The 13,077-nt window shown below is 39.2% G+C and overlaps 1 protein-coding gene across 2 annotated transcripts in view; it reads right to left on the reverse strand.

The window, feature by feature from the left end:
• Positions 1-10,033, reverse strand: part of LOC127416898 (rho guanine nucleotide exchange factor 17-like) — a 108,234-nt gene extending 98,201 nt beyond the window's left edge. For both annotated transcript variants that reach the window (XM_051656489.1, XM_051656488.1), the window contains exons 1-2: positions 9,138-10,033; positions 1,297-4,970 (exon numbers count right to left, since the gene is read on the reverse strand). In XM_051656489.1, the coding sequence (XP_051512449.1) occupies positions 1,297-4,970; positions 9,138-9,645 (4,182 nt within the window). In that variant the 5' untranslated portion in view covers positions 9,646-10,033. The remainder of the gene's footprint in view (positions 1-1,296; positions 4,971-9,137) is intronic.
• Between the last annotated feature and the right edge of the window lie 3,044 nt (positions 10,034-13,077).

Below are 13,077 nucleotides of genomic sequence, written 5' to 3' on the forward strand. Positions count from 1 at the left end.
ACTGTTATTGATGGACTCAAATTAGACTAAATAATCGAAGCTGAATGACAAGGCCATGCAAACATTTTTCCCAATGTGCGTTTCATAATGACCCTAAAAATAAAAAATAAAAAAAAAATAAAAAAAAATGTTGTGAAAAGGAAAAACAAACAAAAAAACAACAGAAATTTGGGAACTGTTGATGCCAAAAGTCTGTCACTCAAAGGGACTCATCTGCACCCTTTATATAATCAGGCAATATCAGGCCACTTCAAACACTGCCATAACTGGACCACAATACTGAAAGGACAAGCTAGCATGGACAAAATCTCAGGAAAATACAGCACCATAAAAGGTGGAGGGAAACTATGACCAAGTCCAGTGTCTGAGACTGACCAACCATGCTTACCAAAGCCATACAGATAACAAATTCATCACCAAGAGTATGCAAGACTTTGCAAAACATCACAGACCTTACAAATGCAGTATATCACCAAGCACAACATGCTAAAATATGAAATATTTGAAGGTCAGTTTGGTAACAGCAGCCTTTTTGAAACATTAATTCAAGCCATTCTAGCATTCTATACAATGGGTAGGCCATTGTATAAATACACAAAGAGATAAAGCATTCCCTTCAAAACATGCCACTAAAGAATGCCAGAACATTGTGACTTTTCATGGAGTAAAGTAAACAAAGGAACATATGCGGATGAGAAACACACACCAACACACCATCCAGGCAAAAACGAAGGTAGCGAAAAAACATTCATGTTTTGAAGGAAAACTTGTTGTGGGTAAAATAAATGTCCTCCATATTTCTGAGAAGCATCGTTCATTTCTGCTCATTCCATCACATTCAGATAAAAACAGAATTCAAGAGCTGTAAATTAAGCCATGCTAGAAGGAAACATGTCAAATGCTCTACAAAAAGAGACACATGACTTTGCAACCACACAAGATGAAGCCTTTGAAACTTTCATCCAAGTTCTCTTCAAAATGATGTATCCGTTTTATCTCAGTCCAGCCCACCAGCATGAAGGTCTCATAAAATAAAATAAAAAACCAAGCAAAAACAACTTTTACAACTCTTAAATATACAAGCAAACCAAGTTAAAGGGATAGTTCACCCAAATATGAAAATTCTGACATCATTTCTATCCCTATCTCTACAACTATCTCTTAAACTTGGTTTGCTTGCAAGTTAAGAGACCTCAAAAAGTGGACCAAATCACTTCCAATCCACAAGCTGTGCCAAAGATTCAAACACACAAATAAATACCCAAAACAGAGATGTAGATAATGTAAGATACTCACAACTCTTGGTTTGGCCTTCAGAGGGGCAGTGGTGAGCTCATCACTGGACTTCCTCTCTAGTTGTGGCTCAGCAGTGGCATTAGGCACTGAGGGTGTTGACGTTCTTTCCTCTGGTGTGATCCCACTAGGGGCTGTAGGGGACTCCGCTGGGCCCTCCGGAGAGTTAAGGGCCAGGATGTATTGCTCAGTGACATCCTGTAATGATGGAGCATCCTCTCCCTGGACTATTTTAAGGGATGGTGGAGACTCAGGGACATGACTAGACCTCTGAAGGTCCTGGGAGATCTGGGTATTTGAAGGAATGACTGGCACAAATATGGCAGGTTCACTGGCATGACGCACATGTTTGCACCTGACCTTTGGGGGTGGAAATTGAGGGAGGATGGATGTGGAGTTCGGGTGGTCCCCAGAAGATGGCTCCTCAACTTGTTCCTCTAAGTGATCCCCTTCATCACAAGACACCTGGTTGGTAAAGCGGTTTGAGCGTTTCTTGGAGGTTCTGCGACTCATGCGAGGAGACAAAACCTGAGCTAGCTTAGGGTCAAAGGGAAAGGAGGGCTCAACCACCACTTTTGTTTCTCCATTATGACCAAGATGGGATGGCAAAACATGCTCAGATTGGAAACGAGGCCTCCTGGTGGGACAATAAATCTGTCGTTCGCTGTTTAGCGCCCATAGCTCATCTCTTTGCTCTGATAAGATGGGCTCACTGCTAGAAGGTGGTATAGATTGTTCTAATTCACTAATTGGCTCACTGGGGTGCCTTTGAAATTCTAGGACTGTGTCTGCCAGTTCGCCACGTCTGCTGGGGTCACTAAAGCTCTTTTTCTTCACGGCCTTACCATTTGCTTTCTCGTCTATAAGATTGTCCATCGTGCCAGGTTCGCAAACTATACTCTGAATCACATTGCTGTAATCTCGCAGACTTTCACTAAACACGGAGAGGTCACTAGCGGCACTGCCTGTATATTCCGATAGGTCTACTGCTGAGGAATCCACACCACCACCCACTTTGGAGTTTAAAGACAGTGAACTAAGCAGGTTGCTATCCATAGAGAAGCTCTTTCCACTGTCTTCTGCAATCAAACAACTTCTGTGAGGCATGGGATCACTCAACGAGCGGTATGCAGACTCACCATTTGACTCTCTGTTACTACCATTGCTGGATTCCGAGGTGTTGTTGCCAACTGAGGAGAATTTCCTTCGCCTGCGAATAGCGCTGGGAGTAGATGGAGCCTCTAAGGCTCCCTGGTTTACATTTTTACTGCTGCTCATGTCTCCTCCTTTGGATACCCCCTCATAATCTGTCCTAACAGAAGGAACCTGAGATGAAAGAGATTCCTCTGATGTTGTATCAGGCAAATGTTCCTCGTACAACCCTGACTGATTCCAAACGGTGAGGGTTTGACCTAACAGATCTTTACCACAGGACAGCCCCCCATACAACCCCACCTCTGGCTCTGTGACTATCCCTTCATCTGTGAGGCTAGATTCATGACCAGAGAGCTCATCCAACGATTTATCACAGAACACATTCTCCTCTGAATTTCCTTTCTGTAAACATTTTCCACTTTCTCTGTCAGCTTCCCCTTCTTTACACCCCACAAAAACAGTATGTTCAAGTCTCCTCTCCTCTTGCTTTGCCTTATTTTCTAATTCAGTGTCTTGTTTGGCCTCATCGTTTTTTCTCTTGAAACTCTCTCCCTCATAATCCTCTTCTTCCTTACCTTCACCCATTTGACAGATGTCCCTTATTACCTGTCTGGCTTCCTGCACATAGCGGTCTTGCAGAGAAGCTGGCATTGGCTCGTAGCAACCATAGGTACTCCTACAGTCATCACTCTCCACCTCCCTTTCAGGAACTACCACCTGCTCTCCAATACCTTCACAGTCTAGCTGCTGCTCAGAGGAACTCCTCAAACCTGGCCCACTTCCATAATATCGCTGCACTACTGGCTTCTCAGAGTATGTGAATGACTTTGCCCTCCTCAAAGTAGCAGTAAGGTCTTTCAGAGAGGGCCGTCCAGGGTGTGGCCGCTGTGCCCTGGAGCCCATCCTGTGTACTGATGTGCCCTGAAACCCAGAGTTTAGACTGTCTTCACCATCTTGCCCTTTCTTTCTCATTCTAAGCTCTGACAGATCTGTCTTAATGTAGCTAAGAAGTGACAGTGTTTCTGAGGCAATGTCAGGGTTTGACACTGAGATCCTATTCTTGTCTTTCTCATTATTTATAGAGTGAGGGAATACCCTGTTTTCTAAAGTGCCTTTTTTACAGCCGACTGGATTCAATCTGGGCATCAGTCTAGGATGAATTCGAACTGGGGCACGAGAAAAGGTATCTCCATGGCCAAAACTGGGTGAGCGGTACATGGTGGCATTCCCATGGTATGTTTTACTCAGAACAGCTGATGAGGCCCCTCCAGTGGTTTGGGTGTTAGCTGGCTGGTCCTCTTCTTTTAATGTCTCTGTGCTAGAATACCTGCTACTACTCCTTGACCCCAATGGACTGGCTATAAATGACGGTATGTTGACCTTTGACACCCGCGACACCTGTGGAACAGGACTGGCTGCAGCTGGCCCCTCAAAAGTTCTATAAAGCTGTCTAAAGCTGTCCTTAGATACATGTGAACATGGAGATAGGTTACTTCGTGCCCAAGAAGGGCCTGTAAAACATCCTCTAGATCGGGAGCCCTCACTCCTGCGGCTCATGGGCTGAGAATCATAGGAGCTTTCCAAGTGCTCCATCATTATATGCTGGTCGTCGCTGTCATCTGACTCCTCATTATCTCGGCTGCAACTGCTCTTCTTCTTTTTCCTTAGTGAGCGACGTCTTAAGTCCTTGTTGTGCTGAGCCTGCACTGCAGGGCTGTCCTCCTCACTTCCTGAAGACCGTCCCCTCAATGTAGCCCTGTAGCCATGCTTGTTTGGGGGGCAGTGCGTGGTTATCCCATCACTGGTGCGAACTGTGTTAGCACCTGTTCTTCGGTTTGACTCCTCGTTCTCTTCTCCAGAGCTCAGTCTCTCCTGAATTCCAGCTAGTTCCACGGAGGGGCCTGTCTGTGGTTTGGAAGAGTTATGTGAGGAATGCAAGCTATCCGGTGTCTGTGGCTGCTCTGCCCTCTTTCTGTGCTCCTGCAGCTGCCAATGGTGAGAAAATGAGTGGGACCTGAGGGGCAAAGCGCTCGCTCTACTGCGGGGTGGGGGTTCTGGGGGAGATGGCTGCTTAAAATCAATGCCTATGGGACTTTGAGTTCCACTATTATTTTGTGGAAGATCACAATTCAAACAGTTTGTGCCACTGCTAAACTCACAAGAATAGATTTCGGCACTTAAATGGTGGGATCTATTGCAATTTGGTGTTGAATAGTCTATATACAGTGCATTGTTGTCATGATCAGAGCTGTTTGTATCTTGCCAGAGACCTGTTTGCAGGTGTGAGGGCTGTGTGACACTTTGATCTGTGCTCAAGGTGCTGTCTTTAGCATCAAAAGAATGCTGAAAGTGTTGACAGGCAGATTTCAAGTCATCAGCATCTGAAGTTGACCTATGCTGCTTTCTACGTCCATCCCCAAATAGTTCTCTAATCTTAGTAACGCTTGGCCAGTTAGCATCAACATGAATGGTCTCTCCATAGGAAGGGTGATAACTGCGATGAGATTTGCATATTGGGCTCCCTAAGACAAAAACAATGTGTTCTGTATTATAATTGTGCACAATTGTTAATGTTAATTTCAATATATACTAACAAACTATACATTTTTTAAATGAAGTTATGCATTATGAACTAACAGAACAAACAATTAACAATTGTATTTTCATCAATTAACAATGGAGTGGTGGTGGCGTTGTGGACTAAAGCACTGAACTGGTAAGCAGAAGGTTGTTGGTTCAATCCCCACAGCCACCACCATTGTGTCCTTGAGCAAGGCACTTAACTCCAGGTTGCTCCAGGGGGAATGTCCCTGTAATAAGGGCACTGTAAGTTGCTTTGGATAAAAGTGTCTGCCAAATGCATAAATCTAAACATTAGGGTCAGTCCATTTCAAATGGTCCAATAATTGTAAAGTTGTTTGCTTGACCATTTGTAATTTTCCTATTTTTTTTTTCTTTTTTTTTTTTGAGTGATTACCTCTATGTATTGGTATTGCAAAACCACCAGTTTTTTATTTTTTTTATTTTTATTGTTCTTCTATGGATTATTATTAGGGTCCAAGCCCTGAGAGAGCAGAGACCCTATTGTTCTTCTAAGGATTATTATTATTATTATTAGGGCCCAAGCACTGAAAGTGCGAAGACCCTAATGTTCTTCTACGGATTACTATTATTATTCTTACAAGGTTTTCGGTACTTTTGGGGTACTTAAAGTGAAAACTCTTGAAATTTTGCACACACAGAGTCGTCGGCCATTAGGGCTGGGCAAAGTTGCGGGGGGTGGGGGGGGGGACTCATAAAGCCGAATAACTTTCATACTCACAGGCATTAGCTCCTCCCAAATTTGGATTTTCTGAAAAATGCAGGCTCTGAACTTTTAAATACTCCTCCTAGGGGATTCATGTGACTGGCACCAAATTTGTGAAACATCATGCCAAGACATTGCAGATGCTAAATTGCAAAATTATTTTTTATATTTTGAACTGTGTCACCACTGTTCTCAAAGGTATTATTAAACACAAAAGGCTGCTATTTAAATAAATATATACTTTGTAAGTGCCTCACACTACCAAGAGAATTTGCGCTCTGTTTACTGTCATCTGCTATCATCTAATACAAACAGAGCGCTTCATGCTTATGATAGTGTTATCCCCATATGAGCCCTCGTGTTTACATGTAAAAATGTAAAATTGATGTAAAACTGTAAAGGAATATTTGATATCTTAAATACTGTTGCCATGGCAATGCATTCATTTTTATTATTCCTTTCTTCCTATATTTGGGTGTTTTTGAGGCACTTGGCATGCTTAAAATTTCATGAAATTTTGCACACACATTATAGTCGTCGGACATTAGGGCTGGGCAAAAGTTGCAGGGAGGGCTCTGAAAGGCACACACTTTAAAATTGGTGTGTAAGACGACCTCTGTAGCACCCCCATTTTCACCTACAGTCAACAAAACTGGTACACATATAGTTCTCATCAAGTCGGACAACCTTCATAATTATAGTCATCCCAACAGGAAATCAGCCATTTTGAATTTTTTGAATATTGCAGTCTCTGAACTTTTAAATACTCCTCTTAGGTGATTCATGAGACTGTCACCACATTTAGACAACATTATGCAAGACATTGAAGATGCTAAATTGCTAACAGATTTTGATATATCAAATGGAGTTGCCACGGCGTGGCATTAAATTAATGGCGAAAAATGGGAAACAAAAATTTTCTCTCATATCTTCTGTGTGCAATGTGTGATTTAGATCAAAATTTAGATGTATGTTTAGTCTTGGGGGCTAATCACATGGATGTGACTATTTGGGGTCACGGTCATAGTACCACCACCTGGCAGCAGAAAGTGTGGCTCTTACAACAGACTTTAAAATAGTCATCTTATATTTACCCAAATTGCTTCAAAATTGTTTAGAATAAAGTCAAATGCCAAATGCATGTGTCCACCTTGCATTGTTTTCTGAAGCCACCGGGTGGAAATGGACCAGTTGTGCTTGGGCCCATAATTGCTGCTTGCAGCTATATTTTTACTTGGTTTAAACATGATGACCACCTTTGTCTCATGGCACACGACAAATTTTGGTTATACAGTTGTTTACGGAAACCTCAATTTCTCGGCTCAGGATGGTCCTAGTTCCTTGGAACAAAAACTGATCTCTAGAGCTCATTACAAGGTACATGTACATATATAAACATTTGGCACATTCTTGTTCCTTAGACTTAGAACTTAAGTCCTAATTAAATGCTTAAGATTGCTCAAAGTTCCACGTTTAGGGTCAGTTTATAATAGGAAGGGTTGAGTCTCAGTCTTAATTTTTTTTAGGGGGTACCTAGTATACACTAGTATAGTGTGTATGCAAAACATTTCAGGTTTGAGACTTCTCTCTTTTTTTTTTTTTTTTTTTTTTAATGGGGGTGAGAATTTTTTTCTTTTTTTATGGGAATGAGAAAGTGCATTTTTGTTTTCCATTCCCCTCACTTTCAGGTTGAATATCTGAATATCTGTGAAATTTCCACAGAAATAAGTCCTCTATAGTAGCATTCTGATGTAAAAATTTTTAGTTTGAGATTCCAATGGTTACAGAGCTAGGGCTAGTAGAAATCTGGGGCCAACTCTATTCATGCATTTTGAGAAATTAACAGATGTAATATAAGCATAACAAATAATAAAAATTAACAGTATTTTACAGTAATTATGTTTATGATTGACATACAATAGCTTTTGCTTGTCAGTGTGGTCTAAAATGTTACTACTTTTGATACTGGCAACAGTGAAGCATGATCTATCACAGGGTTCTTCAAAAAGTCAAAAAGTGTTTAGTTTTAAGTAACATTAATGAAATGTATGTGGAGTTTAAAAATCAGCACCCAGAGTTAAAGATAGGGCGATCAAAGTTTTGTGGACTGAGGCTAAAATGGTGTGTGCTGGCAGAAGCATCTGGAACTCACACTGTCTGTGTCTGCACACAACATCAGAACATCAAGCTGATGGTTGAGTCAGCAAAGCTAAAAGTGGACTTCAAGGACCTGCTGGAACTTCTAGTTTTTGACATAAACAGTTATGACTGCATGCTCAACAAGTGTGACCAGCGTCCAGGTATAGAGGCCTTACTGCAGATGATTGAAGATTCAGACAAAGATGACACACTTCCTGATAACATCGCATTTAAGCAGTGGGTTATGACTGACAGAGCAGACATGATCACTGTCGTTCTCCATAGGGATGAATTCTCTGTTTCTCTGGCTGAGAAAGACTCACCATTGGTTGAGGACATCAGTGTGGAAAACATTTCAGAGAGACTGAGTGAGGAAATCTCACAGCTTCTAATAAAACATGTACATGTAAACATGTAAAATGCTGTTCATTTTTTGTTATTTGTTATGTTTATATTACATCTTTCATTTCTCAAAATGCATGAATAGGCTTTTCCCCAGATTTCCACTAGCTTAGCTCTGTAACCAGTGGAATCTCAAACTCAAATTTACAGCAGAATGCTACTATAGAGGACTTATTTCTGTGAAAATGTCAGGTTCCTATCTGGTCCTCCACTAGAGATATTTAACATGAAAGTGAGGGGAATAAAAAAAATGCACAAAAAAAAAAAGAAAAAAGAGAGAAGTCTAAAACCTGAAATGTTCTTCATGCACACTATACTTACCTAGATACCCCCTAAAAAAATTAAGACTTAGACTCAACCCTTCCTATTATAAATTGACACTAAAAGTGGAACTTTGAGCAATCTTGAGCATTACATTAGGACTTAAGTTCTAAGTCTAAGGAACAAGAATGTGCAAAATGTTTATATATGTACATGTACCTTGTAATGAGCTCTAGAGATCAGTTTTTGTTCCGAGGAGCTAGGACCATCCTGAGCCAAGATATTGAGGTTTCCCTAAACAGCTGTAAAACCAAAATGTGTCATGTGCCATGACACAAAGATGGCCGTCGTGGTTAAACAGAGTCAAATAAATAGATAAATAAATATATACATAAATGGGAAAATTAAAACTGGTCAAGAAACCAACAAGGACCACTTGAGATGGACTGACCCATTAAACAAGATGTAACCTAATGCATTTACTAAAGTTAGAAAACAGAACCTTACTGTAAAATGTTACCCATAACAGTTTAAATTAGCAAAATAAGAAACGGTACGTTTTCAAAATAACTTCTCTTACCAGCTCTAATGCGAATCGTGCGTTTTTCTCCTCTGTCCGAATCTGAGCCTGACAAAGACTCTTGAGTTGAACAATATCTGTTATTATCTTTGAGTTTCTCTGGCGTGGGCTCCAAAAACTCCTTGCAGCCACTGTCATGCAAAGACAAATCGTCGGCACTTTTAACGATCGAAGCTGTGTTTCCTGAGGAGCTCAAACTGAACTTTTCAGAAAGCTCGCGCACAGAAGGAGAGATTCCATGACAGGCTTTTTTTAGGTCTGCGGTCGAGAGGCTGGCCGCGGAGATTTTGGAAACTTTTCTGGATACAGTAACAGTGCGCGTCGCCTCTGCGGCGTCTGGGGGAAGGGCACCGCACCTCTCCAAATCCTCTCCAAATGATCTGCGCTTCTTTGCGCTCCAGCTCTCCAACTTTTTGAAAGAGACGCTCCTGTAAACAGGCGCTTTTCTCTCCATCTCCCTTTCAGCCATTGCTTTGCCTGTCCTCCCACTTTTCATTTCTCTGTTCATTGATGAATAGTCCACACTCTTCTTCTTCTTCTTCTTCCGTAGTTGCTTCTACCCCCTGAAAACAAGTTACAATGCCCCCATTTAACCACAGAAGTTGTTTGGCAGCGTTTTCCGGTGAGGAGGACAAAATGCTTTGAGAACAACAGATGAGGTTGTTTACGAAAACAAATGAATTAAGTCGTCTTATTTATATTTCCAGACGTTTGCACATGCGTTCCTCCCTTAGTATCCATCCACGCATATAGAAAGACCTCAAAGTTTGAGCAAATATCTCTTAAGTATTTCAACTCTGTATGCACTCGACCAAAGTTTGAATAATGTACATTTTCCAAAGTAAATCCCATTTCCATGGCCGACTGTTTCTCTCCAAGCGCATCCTTTATTTCCAGCGATGACCAAGTGCGCGCAATATTATTTTGACACAATTAGAGGTTTCCGTGACTTGTGGCTTTTACATGCAGATAGTTTGCCTGGGTTGAGGGCGGGACTAAAGAATGGGGTCGGGGTGAGAGAGAGAGAGAGAGAGAGAGAGAGAGAGACCCCTGGGGAATATGAGGGGGGATCAAGCTTTTCCACTTTATGATGTGAGAGCCCAGATAGTATGAGTCAGTTTGTGAACGCACAAAGTGACAAAATTAATTGCATTTCCATTACAGAGCTTCGGTGATACTTAAAAAGATTGAGGTAGGTATTGTCTAGGTTGCTCTTTAACCAAGAATGTAATCTGTGTGTTGTGTTCAGTCTCTCTGTTTACTGTCTTGACAGTAAAACTTTTTCAGGCCTTTGTTTCGAAGGGTTATTCTTTTTTGTCAGTCTTATGACAGTTGCGCACTCTTAGGGCCATAAGGTTGTTTTATCATTTACAATGGCTCTTGGAATGTCTTTGCAAAAGGTAACTTAATTTCAAAACATGTGTCGTTTATTTTAAAGAATGATTGCACAAGCACATTTTTCAAGCAAAACTTTTCAACATGTTGGTTTGTTTTTAAATGGTGTATTTTATTTAAATGTTAAAAGTTATTCAGATACATACAATAGATACATTATATGGTTCAAAATAAAGACAAAACATTTGTGGTCTATAGTTTAAGTTACAAACTATATCTATCACAGTGAACCCAGTTCTGAGAAAAGCAGAAGAATCATTTTTTACAGATGTCACTTGGTTTGATATTTTGTTATCTAATGCAATAATATTCAAACATTTTTAAGTGTGGCTTAATGGGATAGTTCACCCCAAAATAAAAAATTCTCATCATTTACTCTCATGTCATCCCAGATGTGTATGACTTTCTTTCTTCTGCGAAACACAAATTATGATTTTTAGAAGAATATCTCAGCTCTGTAGGTCCATACAATGCAAGTGAATGGGTGCCAACATTTTGATGCTCCAAAAAGCACATGAAGGCAGCACAAAAGTAATCAATTCGACTCCACTGTTTTAATCCTTACTTTTAGAAGTGATATAAAAGGTGTTGGTGAGAAACAGCTCAATATTTAAGTCCTTTTTTGCTTGAAATTCTTCTCTCTGCTCAGTAGGGGGTGATATGCAAAAACAATGTGAATCAACAAAAACACAACAGAAGAATGTGAAAGTGATCTGTTTCTCACCCACACCTATCATATCGCTTCTGAAGATATTGATTTAACCACTGGAGTCGCATGGATTACTTTTATGCTGACTTATGTGATTTTTGGAGCTTCATTTTGGAGCTGAATTTTCATTTTTGGGTGAACTATCCCTTTAAGTGTGAAAATACTTTCTTTCAGCAACAAGACGTTGTAGACACATTTAATAGACACATTGTAGGAACTAAAGTTTATAGATTTATATTGACAGGACAAACAAGAAATCAAGTAAAGAAAGTAAAAGCATAATAGTAGCCTACACTTAATTCAGTCCGACAAATCAATATGTCTTGACACATTTAATGGAATACATTTTTTTACACAGACCTGAAAATGACTGAAACATACTGATACTGTAAATTACATACTAAAATTGCATACATTTAATTTGCTTTCTTTGACATTATGTCTGTTATTTATATCTAGAGGTTAATTTGTAGGCCTATATACCAAAGACATAAGCAAACATTCATTGCAAGACATTATATTTGCACAGTGACTGTAATCCAGACAGTAACTTTTGTATTTAATAACCAGTATGCACAAAAGGTCTTGTACAGACAAACCACAATATAGACACAACTGGAATGATCTTACAGTAAGTGTAATGGCTAATCATGTTTTCTTAATTATCTAAAATAGATATCAGATATATAGCTATTTTATATCATAGGTTGTTTATATGTTCTTCTTGAAACATTTTATTAGTCTAAATGCTTTTACTCTGTAAATGATAAAAGCTTAAATAATGCTTTGACCATAACTACCACTGTTGCTGCCATGGTAAAATCTGCCACCTACTGTCAGCGTGTACGCATTGCTTTTAGATGTTTTACTTTTCATTTTTTCTTTCAATATCTATTTTTAAATATAATTAATAAATTAATAAATAAAATACATTTACATACGTATACATGATAAAAATACCATTATGAATGAATATGCATGAATTGTTTTTCTCTCTCATTACAGAAATGAAAATGACATTATACCTGTTATTATTATTGCGTAAAAAGAATTTGAGGGGAAATATGCTTAACTGTCAAGAAAATAATGTCACAATGCAATAAATATTAAATGAAAACTAAAGGCTTTATTTCCTTTATGCAAAATTAAACATTTCATTTTATTATTATTATTATTGTATTTTATTAAATTTTTTTATGTAGGGTGTAATGTGACCGGAACATGGTCTTGATAGACTTTGCAACGTTCATATTATATTATGCATCAAAACAATTCAGTTAAAAAGACGTTCATTCACAGTAAAAGAAAAGGGTTGCTCTCCACCCTTAAAATATAAAAGCAAAATACAGTAATTTGTATAAAGATATTTAAAAATTGCACAAACATAATACTGACTAAAATGACTGCTGCCTTTGTTTTGAAGTAAAATCACAGTGTTGTATAATTGAAAGTGTTCAACTGTTCATGGAAAAGAGTGTTGATGCTTTTTCTTGTTTGTATTGATACAGTCATTGTAGTTTTCTGCCATTTTGAAGCGTGCCATCAAATAAAAATATATTACAATCCAAATGACATCTACAACTGCAATTAAATTGCCCTGTTCATAAAAAAACACACATCAAAATAGAATGACAGGATAAAGAAACAGGCCTTGCAAACTGTGTTTCTTTGTAAGCTTTGATCCTCAATCAAGAATTATACACATGTTGTCGATAACATTAGATAAGTTTCTTGTTGGACAAGACATCAAGTCAAATACAGGATGTACAGTTGTCCAACGTGTCAGTAAGCCATCACACATAATCATTCAGATAATGTGCTGCAGATGTAGTATGT

The sequence above is a fragment of the Myxocyprinus asiaticus genome, chromosome 26 (genome assembly GCF_019703515.2).
Source record: "Myxocyprinus asiaticus isolate MX2 ecotype Aquarium Trade chromosome 26, UBuf_Myxa_2, whole genome shotgun sequence".
NCBI classification, from domain to species: domain Eukaryota; kingdom Metazoa; phylum Chordata; class Actinopteri; order Cypriniformes; family Catostomidae; genus Myxocyprinus; species Myxocyprinus asiaticus.